The sequence below is a fragment of the Canis lupus genome, chromosome 20 (assembly GCF_003254725.2).
Source record: "Canis lupus dingo isolate Sandy chromosome 20, ASM325472v2, whole genome shotgun sequence".
NCBI lineage: Eukaryota > Metazoa > Chordata > Mammalia > Carnivora > Canidae > Canis > Canis lupus.
Window position 1 is genome coordinate 5,783,960 of NC_064262.1, and position 15,268 is coordinate 5,799,227.

A 15,268-nucleotide genomic window follows, 5' to 3' on the forward strand; every position below is an offset into this window, starting at 1 on the left:
TCCTGCCTGCCCCGCCCCTAGTTGTGATTCTGGACGCACTTCTGCAGTTCATGGCTGGCATGTCTTACCTGAAGAATGGCCAGAGGTCCCCTGCACAGCCCCCTTGTCCAGATGGGGAGCAGGAGACTCAGAGAGGGGTAGTAGGTGATTTGAGGTACATGATGCAGGGCTGGACTTGCACCCTAGCACCGGACTCCTGCTACAGTGCTCTTCCCTGCAGTCTGCCTTTACCTCCCCACCCACACATGGGGAAGAGGAGTTGCAGCTCCTTTCTGGGTCCCTCCTGGAAGAGTGTCTTGGGTGGGAAGTGTTGACGAGTTCTGGACGTGTGCCAGCCGTCCCCCTCCCCAGCTCCTGAGGACTCACCATCTGTTGCTTCCAAGGGGGTGAGCAGAGGCCTGTGACAGCTGTCACACGTGGGACCACGTGCTGGGCATCTGGGATGTGTCAAGCAGCCTCGTGGCTGGAGCTTTGTAAGGGGCAGGTGCCCTCCCTCTGACTCCACCCTGCAGGAGTGGGACAGAGCCTCTGGAGTGTGAAGGGGCCTGGGCTGGGCTGCGCTGGAGGGCGGTGCTGCTCCCTTGGGCTACAGGAGCCTGGCATGGGGGAGGCCTGTGCCCTGGGTTTGGATCTGGGCTGCTGCGTCCCAGCTGTGTATAGCCTGGGGGACACAGTGTGCCTGTTTGCTGAGCCCATGCCCTGGGGAGCCCAGAGACAGCTTGGGCCTGCTCTCCTGAGGGGCTGAGGCCTGAGCCCAGAGGCTCAAGAGGACGGACCCCCCTCTTGGCTTAGCGTGGGCAAATGAGCTCAACAGCCACCTTCCTGTGTTAGCTTCAGAGTGAGAGGGGGAGAGGGGTCAGGCCAGGGCAGAGGGGTGTGCTGACCTGTTTTCTCCTCGGGGTGTCACATCTGCTGACAACAGGGATATAAACAGGAAGTCCTGCCACGAGGCTGACCTAACACACATGAAACCTGAGTTTGTTCAGTCAGCACATATTTATTGATACTGCTCCCTGGAGGCCTGTGCTGGGCAAGATGAGGGTGCAACGTTGGGCCCTGTTTATTTAGTCAACAGACGTGTTGAGCACCTCCTGCATACTAACAGCTAGCATAGATTAGTTACCCACAGTATGTAACCCGCTAAAGATACATGATCTCCAGTTTCCCCAGCAACCCTACTGAGTAGGGAAGCCTGTTTCCATTACAAAATTTAGGATACCAAAGCTCAGACAGGAAAGCCACTTGCACAGGGTTGCACAGCAAGGCAGGACCAGAGGGTAGGATTCAAACTGATGGAACCTGAGCTCTTTTACTGCCATCCACTGCCCTTGGAAGTGTCACATAGGCTAAAATCCAACCCCAACCCTCCCCAAGGAGTGGGGAGACCAGTGTAAACAGAGCCTGGTTAGGGGGCTGAGGGTGGTCCTCAACATACAGGGTGGGGGCAGGCTTTAGGAACTTCCTAGGGCCCCTCACATGCACCCAACCCTCTGCTAAATGAATAAATGGTCAAATGAGGGGTGCCCACCTGGTTTAAGGGGAGGGTCTAGGAAGTCTTTGGAACATTTGAGCTGGATTCTAAAGGCTGTGTTGAGTTTTGCAGGGTAGTTAAAGGGTTAAAGGGGAGATTTGTTGAGTAGGAGCAATGGACTAGGCAAAGGCCCGAGGGCAGGGCAGCCTGTTCCATGTCAGAGTGTCCTGCTATGGCATGGGCACTGGCCTGTGGGACAGAAAGTGGGGCGGGTGGGTTGAAGTCTTACTGGGATGAGCATTAAATGCTAGTCATGCTAAAGAGCTGGGACTTTGTGAGCTGAGTAAAAGGCCATTGGTTCAGGCCATTGAGGGTGTTGGTGGCATGGAGAGCACAAGAGCCAAGTTCTAGGTTCTCACCTCTCCTTGTTTCCCTCAAACACTGGACATGAAGGCCAGGAAGGACATTCTGAAGGGGTGGGAGCCTGCGAGTAAGACCCAGCCCACATCTCAGGGTGGTAGACCATGATGTGCTGATGGTAGAGGGTAATGAGTGCTGATATGACTCCTCAGTGCCCCCATTTTTCCCAGGGTGCAGCCCTAGAATGTAGCTTTGGGCCAGAGGAGGTCTTTGAAGCCATATGGGTGAATGAATCCACTGTACACTGCAACCAAGTGGTGGTAAGTGGTGTGGCTCCAGTGTGGGGGGATGGAGGGGTGGGGAAAGGCCTGCATAAGTCCAGATGCTCTACTCCTTCCTTCCCACCTATTCCCCTCCTCCTTTTGATCCCTCCCCATCCTCAACAGCCCTGCCCTCTCCTGTCTTCATGATATCCATCCCCTCCCCTAGCAGAGACTTAGACATCACCCATGTCCTTCATGCTTTTTCTTGTCCTTTTGCAGCTGCACACAACCCAGAAGAGCCAGGTGTTTCCACTCAGCCTCCAACTAAAGGGGCAGCCAGCCCGATTCTTGGACAGCCCTGACCCCATGACAGGTGGGGACCCCCACCTACCCAGATGTCCCCAGGGAGTTCAGCCTTAACGGGTGGGGATCTGCACTGGGGGACTCAGCCAGTGCTCGCCGCAGGCACAGATGTCCCACTTGCTGTTCCCTACGCACAGGCCCTCAGATCCCAGCCTTGCCATTCTGTACCTGGTCACTCGCTCAGTACTTATCCATTGAGCAACTGCTCCGGGCCAGACATCTCTGTGCCCAAAATGGCTGCGCAGCTTTGGGCACTTCCTCAGCCTTCCCTTTTGAGCCTCATTGTCCCCGTGTGACATGAGGCACAGGTCCTTTCACAGAAGGCTTGGTGAGGATTTGCTGAGATGATACACACAAATCTTACAGCTGTGTTTGGGACATAGTCAGCACCCCCAGATGGTGGCTAGTGTCCTTACGGCTCTTACATGTATTGAGTCAATTCTCTAAGAGCCTGTTCATGGAGAGCCTTGGATATCCCTGGTGAGCATACCCGCCCCCCACATCCCTACCATGAAGACCCCAGAGAGACCCTAGAACCAGCCTGCATACCCAAGGCCCTGAAGAACCCTCCCCACACTCCCTCTTGGGCCACCCTGAGAATCTGAGGCCCTGGTGCCCACAGAGCCCACATTGCTCGGTGGTTCCCCAGCATCCCCAAGCTCCACTGGGGGGTAAACAGTTCCACTCAGGCCTGTGTGTGAGGCCCAGCCCTGCCACACACGGGCTGTGTGACCTTGGGCAAGTCATTCCTCCTCTCCGAGCCTCAGTCTCTTATCCGTCAATTGGGGCTGATAAAGAGCTCCCACTTGTTTGAGTCACGGTGAGGGCAGATGATTTTAATGAGGTTGTGGCTGCTGCACTGTGCTGAACACAGGCCCTGGAGAGTTTGGAGAACCTGGACTCACCTCTGGGTGGGACACCACAGCACGAGGGTGAGTGCAGAGGGCGCCGTGGTCATGGGGGCGCTGACCCATGCTGCCTCCATGTCTCTCCCAGTGGAAGTCTATAACTGTGCCATGGGCAGCCCCGACTGTTCTCAGTGCCTAGGTCGGGAGGACCTGGGACACCTGTGCGTGTGGAGTGATGGCTGCCGCCTGCGGGGGCCCCTGCAGCCCCTGCCTGGCACCTGCCCTGCCCCCGAGATCCGCACGGTAAGCACCCCCACCCACGGAGGCCTGTCGTACCACATGCCTGCATGTGCAACACACATAGCACCCTGCATGGGCTCTCAGACCCGTGCACCTGTGCTTGCACACGACCAGGCATATGCATGTAGTAAAACCTACTGAGCACCTGCTGGGTGCCAGGCCCCCTCTGTGCCGGAGACACAGCTGTGAACAAAACAAAGTACCACCGTCGACATGGAGCTAATGGTGTAGTGGGGGAGGAGGGTGGGCAGTAATAAGTAAGGAAATAAATAATTTACATATAGAAGGTGGTAAGTGCTATGAAGAAAAACAGAATAAAGGGGAGAGTCTGGGGTGGGAGAGACGCTGGAACTCGTGTCTAGTTTTTATAGCGAGGTCGGGGAAACCTTGCCAATAGGATGATAACTGAGATCAGTAATAACCAAGCCTCAGTTTCAGTGAAGAAAATCTTATGGAGGAGCGCTGGGTGTTATACTATATGTTGGCAAATTGTATTTAAATAAAATTCTAAAAATTAACTTAAAAAATGAAAGTCTTACAGGGATTGTCATCGGCTTAGCCTTGGCCAGGTGCCCCTCCCTGGCCCAATAAGTTCTGGCTGGGATGCAAGATCATGTGGTCAGACTTGGCCACTGGGAGGTGGACCTCGTCGTCCCCTGGAGACTCCCCCCACCAATGTCACTGACTTTGTGCATGCATACTCACATCCCCATGCCCACGTGGGCTCAGTAACCCGCACGCACATCCTCACTGGCAGCCCCAGTGACCTGTCAAGTGAGCAGTGGTCCCAACTCTCTCAGAGCCAGTACCTTCTCCTGAGCAGCAGGTGGACGTGGTCATGCCTCCTCCTGGGTGTATGCAATAGTAGGGGTGGGTGAGCGAGGAGGCTGCTGACCTTCCAAGCCTCAGAACTTCATTCATCCTCTGTCCCCTGGCAGATTGAGCCCCTGAGTGGCCCCTTGGATGGCGGGACCCTATTGACCATCCGAGGCAGGAATCTAGGCCGGCGGCTTAGCGATGTGGCCCATGGCGTGTGGGTTGGCAGCGTAGCCTGTGAGCCACTGGCTAACAGATACACGGTGTCAGAGGAGTAAGTAGTGGGCAGTGCCCAGGGTGGGGTCTGAATGACTTCTAGCGACCCGCCCCCAAAAGTGCCAACCACAGCTTTGCCCTCCTCTCTCCCCTCTGTCATCCCACCCTCCCCGGCACCCTGCTGCTCCCCAGAAGTGGCCCACCTCCAGGTGTCCTGGACCTTGCTCAAGTCCATCCCCTCTCCGTGTGCATCCTGCCCATTCTGCTCTGGATACTCCTCTTTACCCTTCAAGTTCCCATTTCAATGCCTGCTGCTCTGGGAAGCCCTCCCACGTTCCCCTAGACCAGTTCCACTTCCACAGAAACTTGGCACTGATACAAAAATCAAAACAAAACAACAACAAAAACCTTGCAGTTCACGAAGTGTGGGGCTGCTGGTGTGGTACCAGGGTCTGGGGCTAGAGGGCTGCTAGAGTAGCAGGGAGTGAGCTGGATTTCCTTGGGGGTGGCAGGGGAAAGGACTGTAAGTCTGGCTTGCAGAAAGGCCATCAGTCTACCAGCCTAGATGTCCTCATGGTTGGAGAACGTTCAGTCCAAAGAGACCGTCTTATCCAACCCCTTTTCATATCTTTGCAGAAGTGTGGGAAAGTCATGGGGTGAGGGTGGTCCCGGGGAAGAGCCTGGCATCAGGGTGGCACTTGGGGGTTTCAGAGTGGCTGTCTTCCACCTGATGGGGAATGATTTCATTTTGGGGGGGAATGATTTCAGTATTGATGTGGGTGATGCTGTTGGGTGCCCTGGCCGGATAGCAGCCCCCACTGTGAGTGGGAGGGGTGGGTAGTCGAGTGCAAGAGTGGGGAGCTCAGACACCCTCCGGGTGGACTGGGAGGCATTATTTAAGGGAGAATACCCAGCCCTGGAGATGCTCAGCCCACTCCGCTGACCAAAGCTGCCTCCCCGCAGGATTGTGTGTGCCACAGGGCCAGCCCCAGGGCCATTCTCAGACGTGGTGACAGTGAACGCCTCCAAGGAGGGCAAGTCACGGGAGCGCTTCTCCTACGTGGTAAGGGAGGCCACTCCCACCTTCCTGCCCACCCCACCAGCCACACTTGGGGGGAAAGTCTGAGGCCCCACCACCTGTCTCCCTCCCTACAGCTGCCCCTGGTCCAATTCCTGGAGCCTGACAAGGGCCCCAAGGCCGGGGGCACCAGAATCATAATTCACGGAAGCGACCTCCACGTGGGCTCCGAGCTCCAAGTCCTGGTGAATGACACAGAGCCCTGCACAGAGCTTGTGTAAGCCCCTGGTCCTGGGCCACTCCTAGCCCAGGAGAGTTGGGGTGGGGGTGCTAGATGAGTGGAGTGACATCCTTGCACCAAGCGATACTTGGGTCTTCACCTGCTGTGTCCCCTAGCCCAAGCCCCTCTCCCCCTCTGAGCCTCAGTATCCTCATCTAGTAAGAACCAGTATGAGTTCTCTGTAGTACTCATACTGTAGTACTTATGAATAGTACTCTGTGCCTGGTATACAGTAGGTGCTCTGTAAGTGACAGCTCATCGAAAATGGTGATGATCCCACACGTTCTGAGATCCTCTGGCTGGCCCAGGGTTGTGTTTGGTGGCAGTGGCGTGGTCCACAACCTCTTGGTGAAATGCCTGTTTTTATTATGTACTTCCTGTGTACCAGGGCCCAAGGATGGTCATTACTAGGGGATACCAAGAGGAGCCCAGCGGTCTCAGCCCCCAGGGGAAAGCAGACACTCCCTCAGGAAATCGAAATATCTGAGATTGGGGAAAAAGTCAGTGCTTTCAGAGCCACTCCTCAGCAGGGGTGCAGTGGAGAGAGGAGCTCTGGGAAGAAGCTTCTTGGATGGTGTGGGATGGAGCAGAAGATTGGAAAGTGTGGGCAGGGTCAGAGGAGGGGGAAGGTGTTGAAGGTGGGAAGCACAGTGGAGCAGAGGCGGGGCAGTAGGAATATGGAAATAACAGGTTTCTGTGCATGGGGCCAGAAGACCAGGTTGGGAGCGGCAGAGGAGCCCTGGAACCCAGGCCAAGTGCACGGGCCTGAGCCCGGCCGATGGGCAAGTGGGAGCCATCAGTGGGAGGCCGGGGCCCTGCGGATGACACCACTGCCCTCCCACAGGCGCACGGAAACCAGCATCACCTGCACGGTGCCTGAGGGCGCCCTGCCGGCCCCCGTGCCTGTGTGCGTGCGCTTCGAGCGCCGGGGCTGCGTGCGCAGCAACCTCACCTTCCAGTACATGCAGAACCCAGTCATCACTGCCATCAGTCCCCGCCGCAGCCCTGTCAGGTGAGACCCCAGACCCTGACCCTCAGGCTGAGCTCACGCTCTGGAGTGGCAGGTGGGCTGATGGGGCTTGCTGTCCCCCACAGTGGCGGCAGGACCATCACGGTGGCCGGTGAGCGTTTCCACATGGTGCAGAATGTGTCCATGGCCGTGCATCACATTGGCCGGGAGCCCACGGTGAGGGGGCAGGGGCCAAGGTGGGGTGGGGAGCAGCCCATAGCCCTGATTGAGCGGGCCTCACCCTACTGCGTCTCCCGCATCACTGTGTCTCTCCCTCTCTGTCTCCTTGAACCTCAATCTCTCCCCTTTCTCCATATCTGTCACTTCTCTGTATCTGTCTGTCCATCCCCACCCTTGGCCCTGGCCCTCCCCTACTAGCTTTGCAAAGTTCTCAACTCCACCCTCATCACCTGCCCATCCCCTGGGGCCCTGAGCAACGCATCAGCACCTGTGGACTTCTTCATCAACGGGCGGGCCTATGCCGACGAGGCGGCTGTGGCGGAGGAGCTGCTGGACCCCGACGAGGCGCGGCGGGGCAGCAGGTTCCGCCTGGACTACCTCCCTGACCCGCAGTTCTCCACGGCCAAGAGGGAGAAGTGGATCAAGCACCACCCCGGGGAGCCCCTCACCCTGGTCATCCATGTGAGTGTCAGTGGGCGTCAGGGCAGGGATGAATGGGGCCGGGCTCAGCCGTGCACCTCAGCGAGCACCCCCCCACACACTCTGCCTCCACAGAAGGAGCAGGACAGCCTGGGGCTCGAGAGCCACGAGTACCGGATCAAGATAGGCCAGGTGGCCTGTGACATCCAGATTGTCTCAGATAGAGTCATCCACTGCTCGGTCAATGAGTCACTGGGCACAGCCGAGGGGCAGTTGCCCATCACAGTGAGTGAACAGGGTGCGCTAGGTGGAGGCAGACCTGGCCCCCAGCCCTGCCCCATCTGATTGAGGGCCCACCCCTTCCTTGTGTGTCAGAGCTAAGCATTTTCATGCTCAGTGGAAGAGGCCAGGGGAGCACAGCAGAGGTTTACATCCTCTATTGAAAGGCCCAAGAATTTAGTGACTTGCTCCTGGTCAATGAGCAGCCCCAGAGAGGCCTGATGGGGCTGGAGCATCAGAGGGCATTAGAAGTTGCCCCTGCTCCACCTGATGCTCCACCTAGAGTCTGGGCTGCCAGTCACCATGCAGAGTCACAGACGGAAGGGAAACAGGAGGGCAGAGAGAGCCCAGAAGTGGGACCTTTACTAGGCTGTACCTGCTTGCACACCTCTGAGGATGGGGAGCTCGCTCCTTCCCAGGCAGCACATGCTGCCTAGGAGGGCTCTGTCTGGGAAAACTCCCTTGCACCCTCACCCTAGACCCTGTTATGCCCTCTGAATCCCCAAACGTTGCCTGCTCCCCGTGTCCTGGAACAGCCTTCCAGGTACTTGGCGACAGCAGCCAGACCCTGTGAACTGCCCTGCCTCTCTTGCTGCTCTGCAGCTCCTCCCCAGGCTGCGATAATAAACACAGTCCTCTGTGCTGAGTGTTGCCTCTCGGCCAGGGCTTGCCAAGCATCCCCTCATTTAGCCCTTCCAGCATTCCCGGGAGGTGGGCGCAGTTGTCTCTGGGTTATAGATGTGGCATCAGAGGTTCAAAGAGGTTAGGCGGCTTGCCCAGGACCCCACTGCTAGCGAGCAGAGGAGCCAAGGCACAGGTCCAGGGAAGCTACAGCTCCCTTCCCCCCACCTCCACACAGATCCAGGTAGGCAACTTCAATCAGACCATCGCCACGCTACAGCTGGGGGGCAGTGAGACCGCAATCATTGTGTCCATCGTCATCTGCAGTGTCCTGCTGCTGCTCTCTGTGGTCGGTAAGGACCTTTTTCTCATGACACCTTGGAGGGCGGATCTGCCCACCTCATGTCCCAGCCCCTCTGAAGATTGGCAGATAGGAGGAAAAGCATGATGGGCCAGGGACGCAGCTTGAACAAAGGCCTAATGGTGGGTTGCTCACTGACAAGTGTGGCCCCGCTGCGGCTCACACGGGGGTAGAAGGGGATAGAGGCTGGGGGACGTGCTGTGTCCTAGCTGCGGGCCCTGGGTGCCTGGCAAAGGAACCCGGACTCTGTCCTCTAGCCAATAAGGACCTACTGAGAGGACTTAAACAATGGTTGTTCAGGGAAGATTAACCTACATATTTGGTTGGCTACCCCATTATTTAGATAATGGTTATGAAGGCGATACTGTTGATCCTTGAACAACGTGGGGGTTGGGGCACTGACCCCAACCCTGCACATAGTCAAAAATCCATGTATAAGTTTTGATTCCTCCAAAACTTAACTAGTGGTAGCCTCCTGTCTGGAAGCCTTACTGATAGCATAAAGAACACATATTTTGTAGGTTATATATATTACCCACTGCATTCTTTTTTTAAAGATTTTATTTATTTATTCATGAGAGAGACAGAGAGAGGCAGAGACACAGGCAGAGGGAATAGCAGGCTCCCTGCGGGGAGCCCGATGTGGGACTCCATCCCAGAATCCTGGGATCATGTCCTAAGAAGCCAAAGGCAGATACTCAACCACTGAGCCACCCAGGCATCCCTACATACTGTATTCTTACAATAAAGTAGCTAGAGAAAAGAAAATCTTATTAAGAAAATCATAAGAGAGAAAAAATACACTCACAGTACTTTATTTTTAAAAATCTGCATCCAAATGGACCACACAGTTCAAACCCAGCTGTTCAAGGGTTGGCAATGTGTGTGTGTGTGTGTGTGTGTGTGTGTGTGTGTGTGTGTGTCCCTTCCCCCACCCCAGAAAGGAATTATAATACCTCTGTGACATCTTTTAAATGTTTCATAATTTTTTATCTTTTATTTATATATTTATTTTTAATTTTCTCGTTTCACGAGTTAACACCTGGTCATTGTGGAAAGAACTGAAAAATGATAAAAAAAAAGCAGAGAACAGAAATCACTCATAATTTTCTTGCCCAAAGAGAGCCACTGTTTACCTCTATTTTTTACTGAATTATAATTGACATAAAATATATCAGGTTCAGCTGCACAATATCGTGATTCAGTATTTTTATACAGTTACCATCTGACACCATACAAAGGTATTACATTATTGACTATATTCCCTATGTTGTATAGTTCCTATGTTAGGTCCCCCAAAACTTATTTTTTTTTTATAAGTGGAAGTTTATGCCTCTTAAGCACCCTTACCTGTTTCACCCAATTCCCCCCACCCCTCCTCTCTAGGAACCACCAGATTTTTCTCTGCATTTATGAATCCATTTCTATTTTGTTTTACTTGTTTATTTTGTTTTGTTTTTTAGATTCTTTTTTAAAAAATATTTATTTATTTATTCATGATAGAGAGAGAGGCAGAGAGACAGAGAGGCAGAGACATAGGAGGAGGGAGAAGCAGGCTCCATGCCGGGAGCCCAACGTGGGACTCGATCCCGGGACTCCAGGATCGCGCCCCGGGCCAAAGGCAGGCGCCAAACCGCTGCGCCACCCAGGGATCCTCTGTTTTTTAGATTCTAAGTGAAATCACATAACATTTGTCTTTCGGTGTCTGACTTTGTAGTGTGACACCCTCTAGGTCCATCCATATTGTCACAAATGGCAAGATTTAATTTTTCAGGGCTGAGTAATATTTCATTGTCTCTATATACCACATCTTCTTTATCCATTCATCTTCCCATGGATGCTTGGGTTTGCTTCCATGTCTTAGCTATTATAAATAATGCTGTAATGAACATCTGGATGCCTGTATCTGTTTGAATTAGTATTTTCATTTTTTTCAGCTAAATACCCAGAAGTAGAATTGCTGGGTCCCAGGGCAGTTGTATTTTTAATCTTTGAGGAGCCTCCTGTTTTCCATAGTGGCTGCATCCATTTATGTGCCTACCAACAGTTTACCAGGGTTTCCTTTTCTCCACAGCCTCACCAACACTTGTTATATCTTGTCATTTTGATACCAGCCCTTCTGACAGGTGTGAAGTGCTATCCCATTGTGGTTGTGATTTGTATTTTTGATGAGTGATGATGAGCATCTTTTCATGTGTCTGTTGGCCATCTGCATGTCTTCTTTGCAAAAAAAAAAAAAAAGTCTATTTAGGTCCTCTGCCCATTTGTTAATCAGATGGCTTGTTTTTTTTTGTTTTTTTGTTTTTTTTTTTTTTTGCTTTTCAGTTGTAGGAGTCTTTATATATTGTGAATATCAACCTTTATCAGATACATTGCAAGTATTGTCTTCCATTTAATAGGTTGCTTTTTTGTTTTGTGGATGGTTTCCTTTGCTGTTCAAAAGCTTTTTAGTTTGATGTAGTTACATTTGTTTATTTTTGCTCCTGTTGCCCTTGCCTGAGGAGACAGATCCAAAAAAATATTGCTAAGACTGATGTCCAAGAGCTTACTGCCTATGTTTTCTTCTAGCAGCTTTATGGTTTCAAACCTCAAATTTAAGTCTTTAACTCATTTGGACTCTATTTTTGTATATGGTGTAAGAAAATGATCCAATTTCATTCTTTTGCATATGGCTGTCCAGATTTCCCAATACCATTTATTGAAGAAACTGTCTTTAACCCAGTGTATATTCTTGCTTCCTTTGTTGAAGATTAATTGACCATGTAAGTATGAGTTTATTTGTGGACTCTATTCTAGTACCTTGGTCTACGTGCCTGTTTTGTGTGGTACTATACTGTTTCGATTACCTTAGCTTTGGCTATATAGCTTGAAACCTGGGAGCATGGCACCTCCTGTTTTATTCTTTCTCAAAATTTCTTTGGCTGTTTACATTTTAGGATTGTTTATTCTAATTCTGTGAAAAATACCACTGGTATTTTGATAGGGATTGCACTGAGTCTGTATATTGCTTTGGGTAGTGAGGGCATTTTAACAGTAATTCTTCCAATGTATGAGCATGGTATATCCCATTTCTTTTGTGTCATCCCAAGTGTTTCTCATCAATAATTTCTAGTTTTCAGAGTAAACATTTTTTTACCTCCTTGATAAAATTTATTCCTAAGTATTTTATTCTTTTTGATTCAATTGTAAATGGTACTATTTTCCCATTTCTCTTTCTGAATAGTTCTTTATTAGTGTATAGAAAGACAATAATAGCATACTAATTAGTATCCTGTATGTTTAGTAGTTGTAATAGTTGTTGTTTTGTGGGGTTTTTTGGTGGAGTCTTTAAAGTTTTCTACATATATCATCTGCAAATAGTGACAGTTTTACTTCTTCCTTTCCAATTTGGATGCCTTTTACTTCTTTTTCTTGCCTAATTGCTGTGGCTAGGACTTCTAAATGCTACGTTGAGTAAGATTGGTGAGAATGGGCATCCTTCCTGATCTTAGAGGAAACACTTTCAGCTTTTCACTGTTAAGTTTGATATTAACTTTGTCTCCATCCTATATGTCCTATATCACTTTATAGTATGTCTCTCTGTACTCACTTTATTGAGAATATTTATCATAAGATGTTGAATTTTGTCAAATTCTTTTTCTGCATCTATTGAGATGATCAAATGATTTCTATCCTTCATTTTTATGTTGATGTGGTGTATCACGTTGTGTGACTTATGGGTGTTAAACCATCCTTGTGTCCCTGCGATGACTCCTACTTGGTCATGGTGTATGATCTTCTAATGTCTTGTTGAATTCGGTTTGGTAATATTTTGTTGCAGATTTTTGCACCTTTGTTCAGTGATGTTGGGCTGTAGTTCTCTTTTTTTGTAATGCCTCTTTCTGGTTTTAGTATGAGGATAATGCTGATTTCATAAAATGAGTTTGGAAGTGTTCTTTCCTCTTCAACTGTTTGGAATTATATCAAGAGGATAAGTATTAACTCTTCTTTAAATGTTTGGTAGAATTCACCTGTAAAGCCATTTGGACCTGGACTTTTGTTTTGGGAGGAGTTTTTTGATTACTGACCTAATTTCATGACTAGTAGTCAGTCTAATTAGATTTTCTATTTCATGATTAAAAGATTGTATATTTCTAGGAATTTGACCATTTTTTCCAGATTCTCCAACTTGTTGGTGTATAACTATATAGTATTCTCTTATCTTTTGTATTTCTGTGGTATCAGTTACAATTTCTCCATTTTCATTTCTGATTCAATTCAGTCCTCTCTTTTTTTCCTTAATGAGTCTGACTAAAGGTTTGTCGACTTAGTTTCTTTTTTTTTTAAGATTTTTTTTTAAACTTATTCATTCATAGAGACACACAGAGAGAGAGACAGAGACAGAGACACAGGCAGAGGGAGAAGCAGGCACCATGCAGAGAGCCTGACGTGGGATTTGATTCCAGGTCTTCAGGATCACGCCCTGGGCTGCAGGCGGCGCTAAACCGCTGCGCCACCGGGGCTACCCCACGACTTTGGTTTTTTTTTTTTTTTTAATTTTTATTGATTTATGATAGTCACACACACACAGAGAGAGAGAGAGGCAGAGACATAGGCAGAGGGAGAAGCAGGCTCCATGCACCGGGAGCCCGACGTGGAATTCGATCCCGGGTCTCCAGGATCACGCCCTGGGCCAAAGGCAGGTGCTAAACCGCTGCGCCACCCAGGGATCCCTCGACTTTGTTTCTTTTCAGAGAACCAGCTCTTGGCTTCACTGATCTTTTCTACTGTTTTTTGTTTTGTTTTGTTTTGTTTTGTTTTGTTTTTTTAGTTTATTTCATTTATTTCCGCTCTGATCTTTATTTCTTTCCTTCTACTAACTTTGAGTTTTGTTCTTCTTTTTTCTAGTTCCTTTAAAGTTAGATCATTTGAAACTTTTCTTGTAGGCCTGTATCACCATAAAATTCTCTCTTAGAGTGTTTTATTCTGTGTCCCAAGATTTCAGACTGTTATTTTTTTTTCATTTTCATTTGTCTCTATATTTGTGTTTATTTGCTCTTTGATATCTTCATTTACCCATTAGTTTCAGTAGCATGTTGTTTAGCCTCTATGTGTTTGTGTCTTTTCCCATTTTCTTCTCGGAATTAATTTCTAGTTTCATGCTGTTGTAGTCAGAAAAGATGTTTGATATTATTCCAGTGTTCTTAAATTTATTGATACTTGTTTTGTGGCCTAATACATGAACTAAGCTGGAGAATGTCCCCTGTGTACTTGAAAAGAATATGTATTTTGCTGTTTGGGGATGTAATGTTCTGTCTGTATCTGTTAAGTTCATCTGGTCCAATGTGTCATTTAAGGATGATGTTTTCTTGATTTTCTGTCTGGGTGATCTATCCATTGATACAAGTAGGGTGTTAAAGTCCCCTACTATTACTATGTTGCTGTCTATTTCTCCCTTCAGGCCTGTTAATATTTGCCTTGTATGTTTAGGTACTCCTCTGTTCAGTGCATCTTTACAAATGTTATATTCTCTTGTTAGATTGACCCCTTTATCATTATGTAGTGTCCTTCTTTGTCTATTACAGTCTTTGTTTTAAAGTCTATTTTATCTGATGTAAGGATTGCTATCCCAGCTTTCTTTGCATTTTCATTTGTATGAAACATGCTTTTCCATCCCCTCACTTCCAGTCTGTGTGTGACCTTAGATGTGAAGTGAGTCGCTTGTAGGCAGCATATAGATGGGTCCTTTTTTTTTTTTTTTTTAATCCACTTATCCACTCTATGTCTTTTGACTGGAGAATTCAGTCTAGTTATATTTAAAGTAATTATTGATAGGTGTGTACTTAACTGCCATTTTATTAGTTGTTTTCTGACTGTTTTTGTACTTTCTGTTTCTTTCTTCTCTTTCTCTCTTCCCTTATGTGTTGATAGTTTTCATTAGTGGTATGTTTAGATTTCTTTCTTTCTTTCTTTCTTTTTTTTTGTTTCTTTTCTTTTGTGTATTTTATGTTTTTTCTTTGTGGTTACTGTAAGGTTCACATATAATACCTTATATATATAACAGTCTCTTTTAAGTTGATAGTAAGTTAATTTTGAATACATTCCAGAGCTTCATATTTTTATTCCGCTCCATTATATATGTGTGTGTGTGTGTATAAATTTATTTACTTATTTTAGAGAGAGAGAGAGAGAGAGAGAGCAAGAGAGGGAGAGAGAATCTCAAGCAGACTCCACAATACATGTGGAGCCTGACACAGGTCTTAATCTCATGACCCTGAGATCATGACCTGAGCTGAACCAAGAACTGGACGCTTAAATGAAGATCCAGACACCCTCCACCCCATCTTATATTTTTTGATGACACAGTTTACATGTTTATTTTATGTATCTCTTAACTAATTATCATATTTTAATTAATTTTACTACTTTTGTCTTATCCTTTATCCTTGCTTTATAAGGTGTTTGGCCCACTATATTTATTTTA

At 48.7% G+C, this 15,268-nt stretch overlaps 1 protein-coding gene across 2 annotated transcripts in view; it reads left to right on the forward strand.

The window, feature by feature from the left end:
- PLXND1 (plexin D1) overlaps positions 1–15,268 on the forward strand; it is a 55,602-nt gene that overhangs the window by 28,973 nt on the left and 11,361 nt on the right. For both annotated transcript variants that reach the window (XM_049097671.1, XM_025449296.3), the window contains exons 10-20: positions 2,062–2,151; positions 2,374–2,467; positions 3,454–3,608; positions 4,544–4,695; positions 5,601–5,700; positions 5,793–5,932; positions 6,780–6,947; positions 7,031–7,121; positions 7,323–7,586; positions 7,680–7,829; positions 8,683–8,797. In XM_049097671.1, the coding sequence (XP_048953628.1) occupies positions 2,062–2,151; positions 2,374–2,467; positions 3,454–3,608; positions 4,544–4,695; positions 5,601–5,700; positions 5,793–5,932; positions 6,780–6,947; positions 7,031–7,121; positions 7,323–7,586; positions 7,680–7,829; positions 8,683–8,797 (1,519 nt within the window). The remainder of the gene's footprint in view (positions 1–2,061; positions 2,152–2,373; positions 2,468–3,453; positions 3,609–4,543; positions 4,696–5,600; positions 5,701–5,792; positions 5,933–6,779; positions 6,948–7,030; positions 7,122–7,322; positions 7,587–7,679; positions 7,830–8,682; positions 8,798–15,268) is intronic.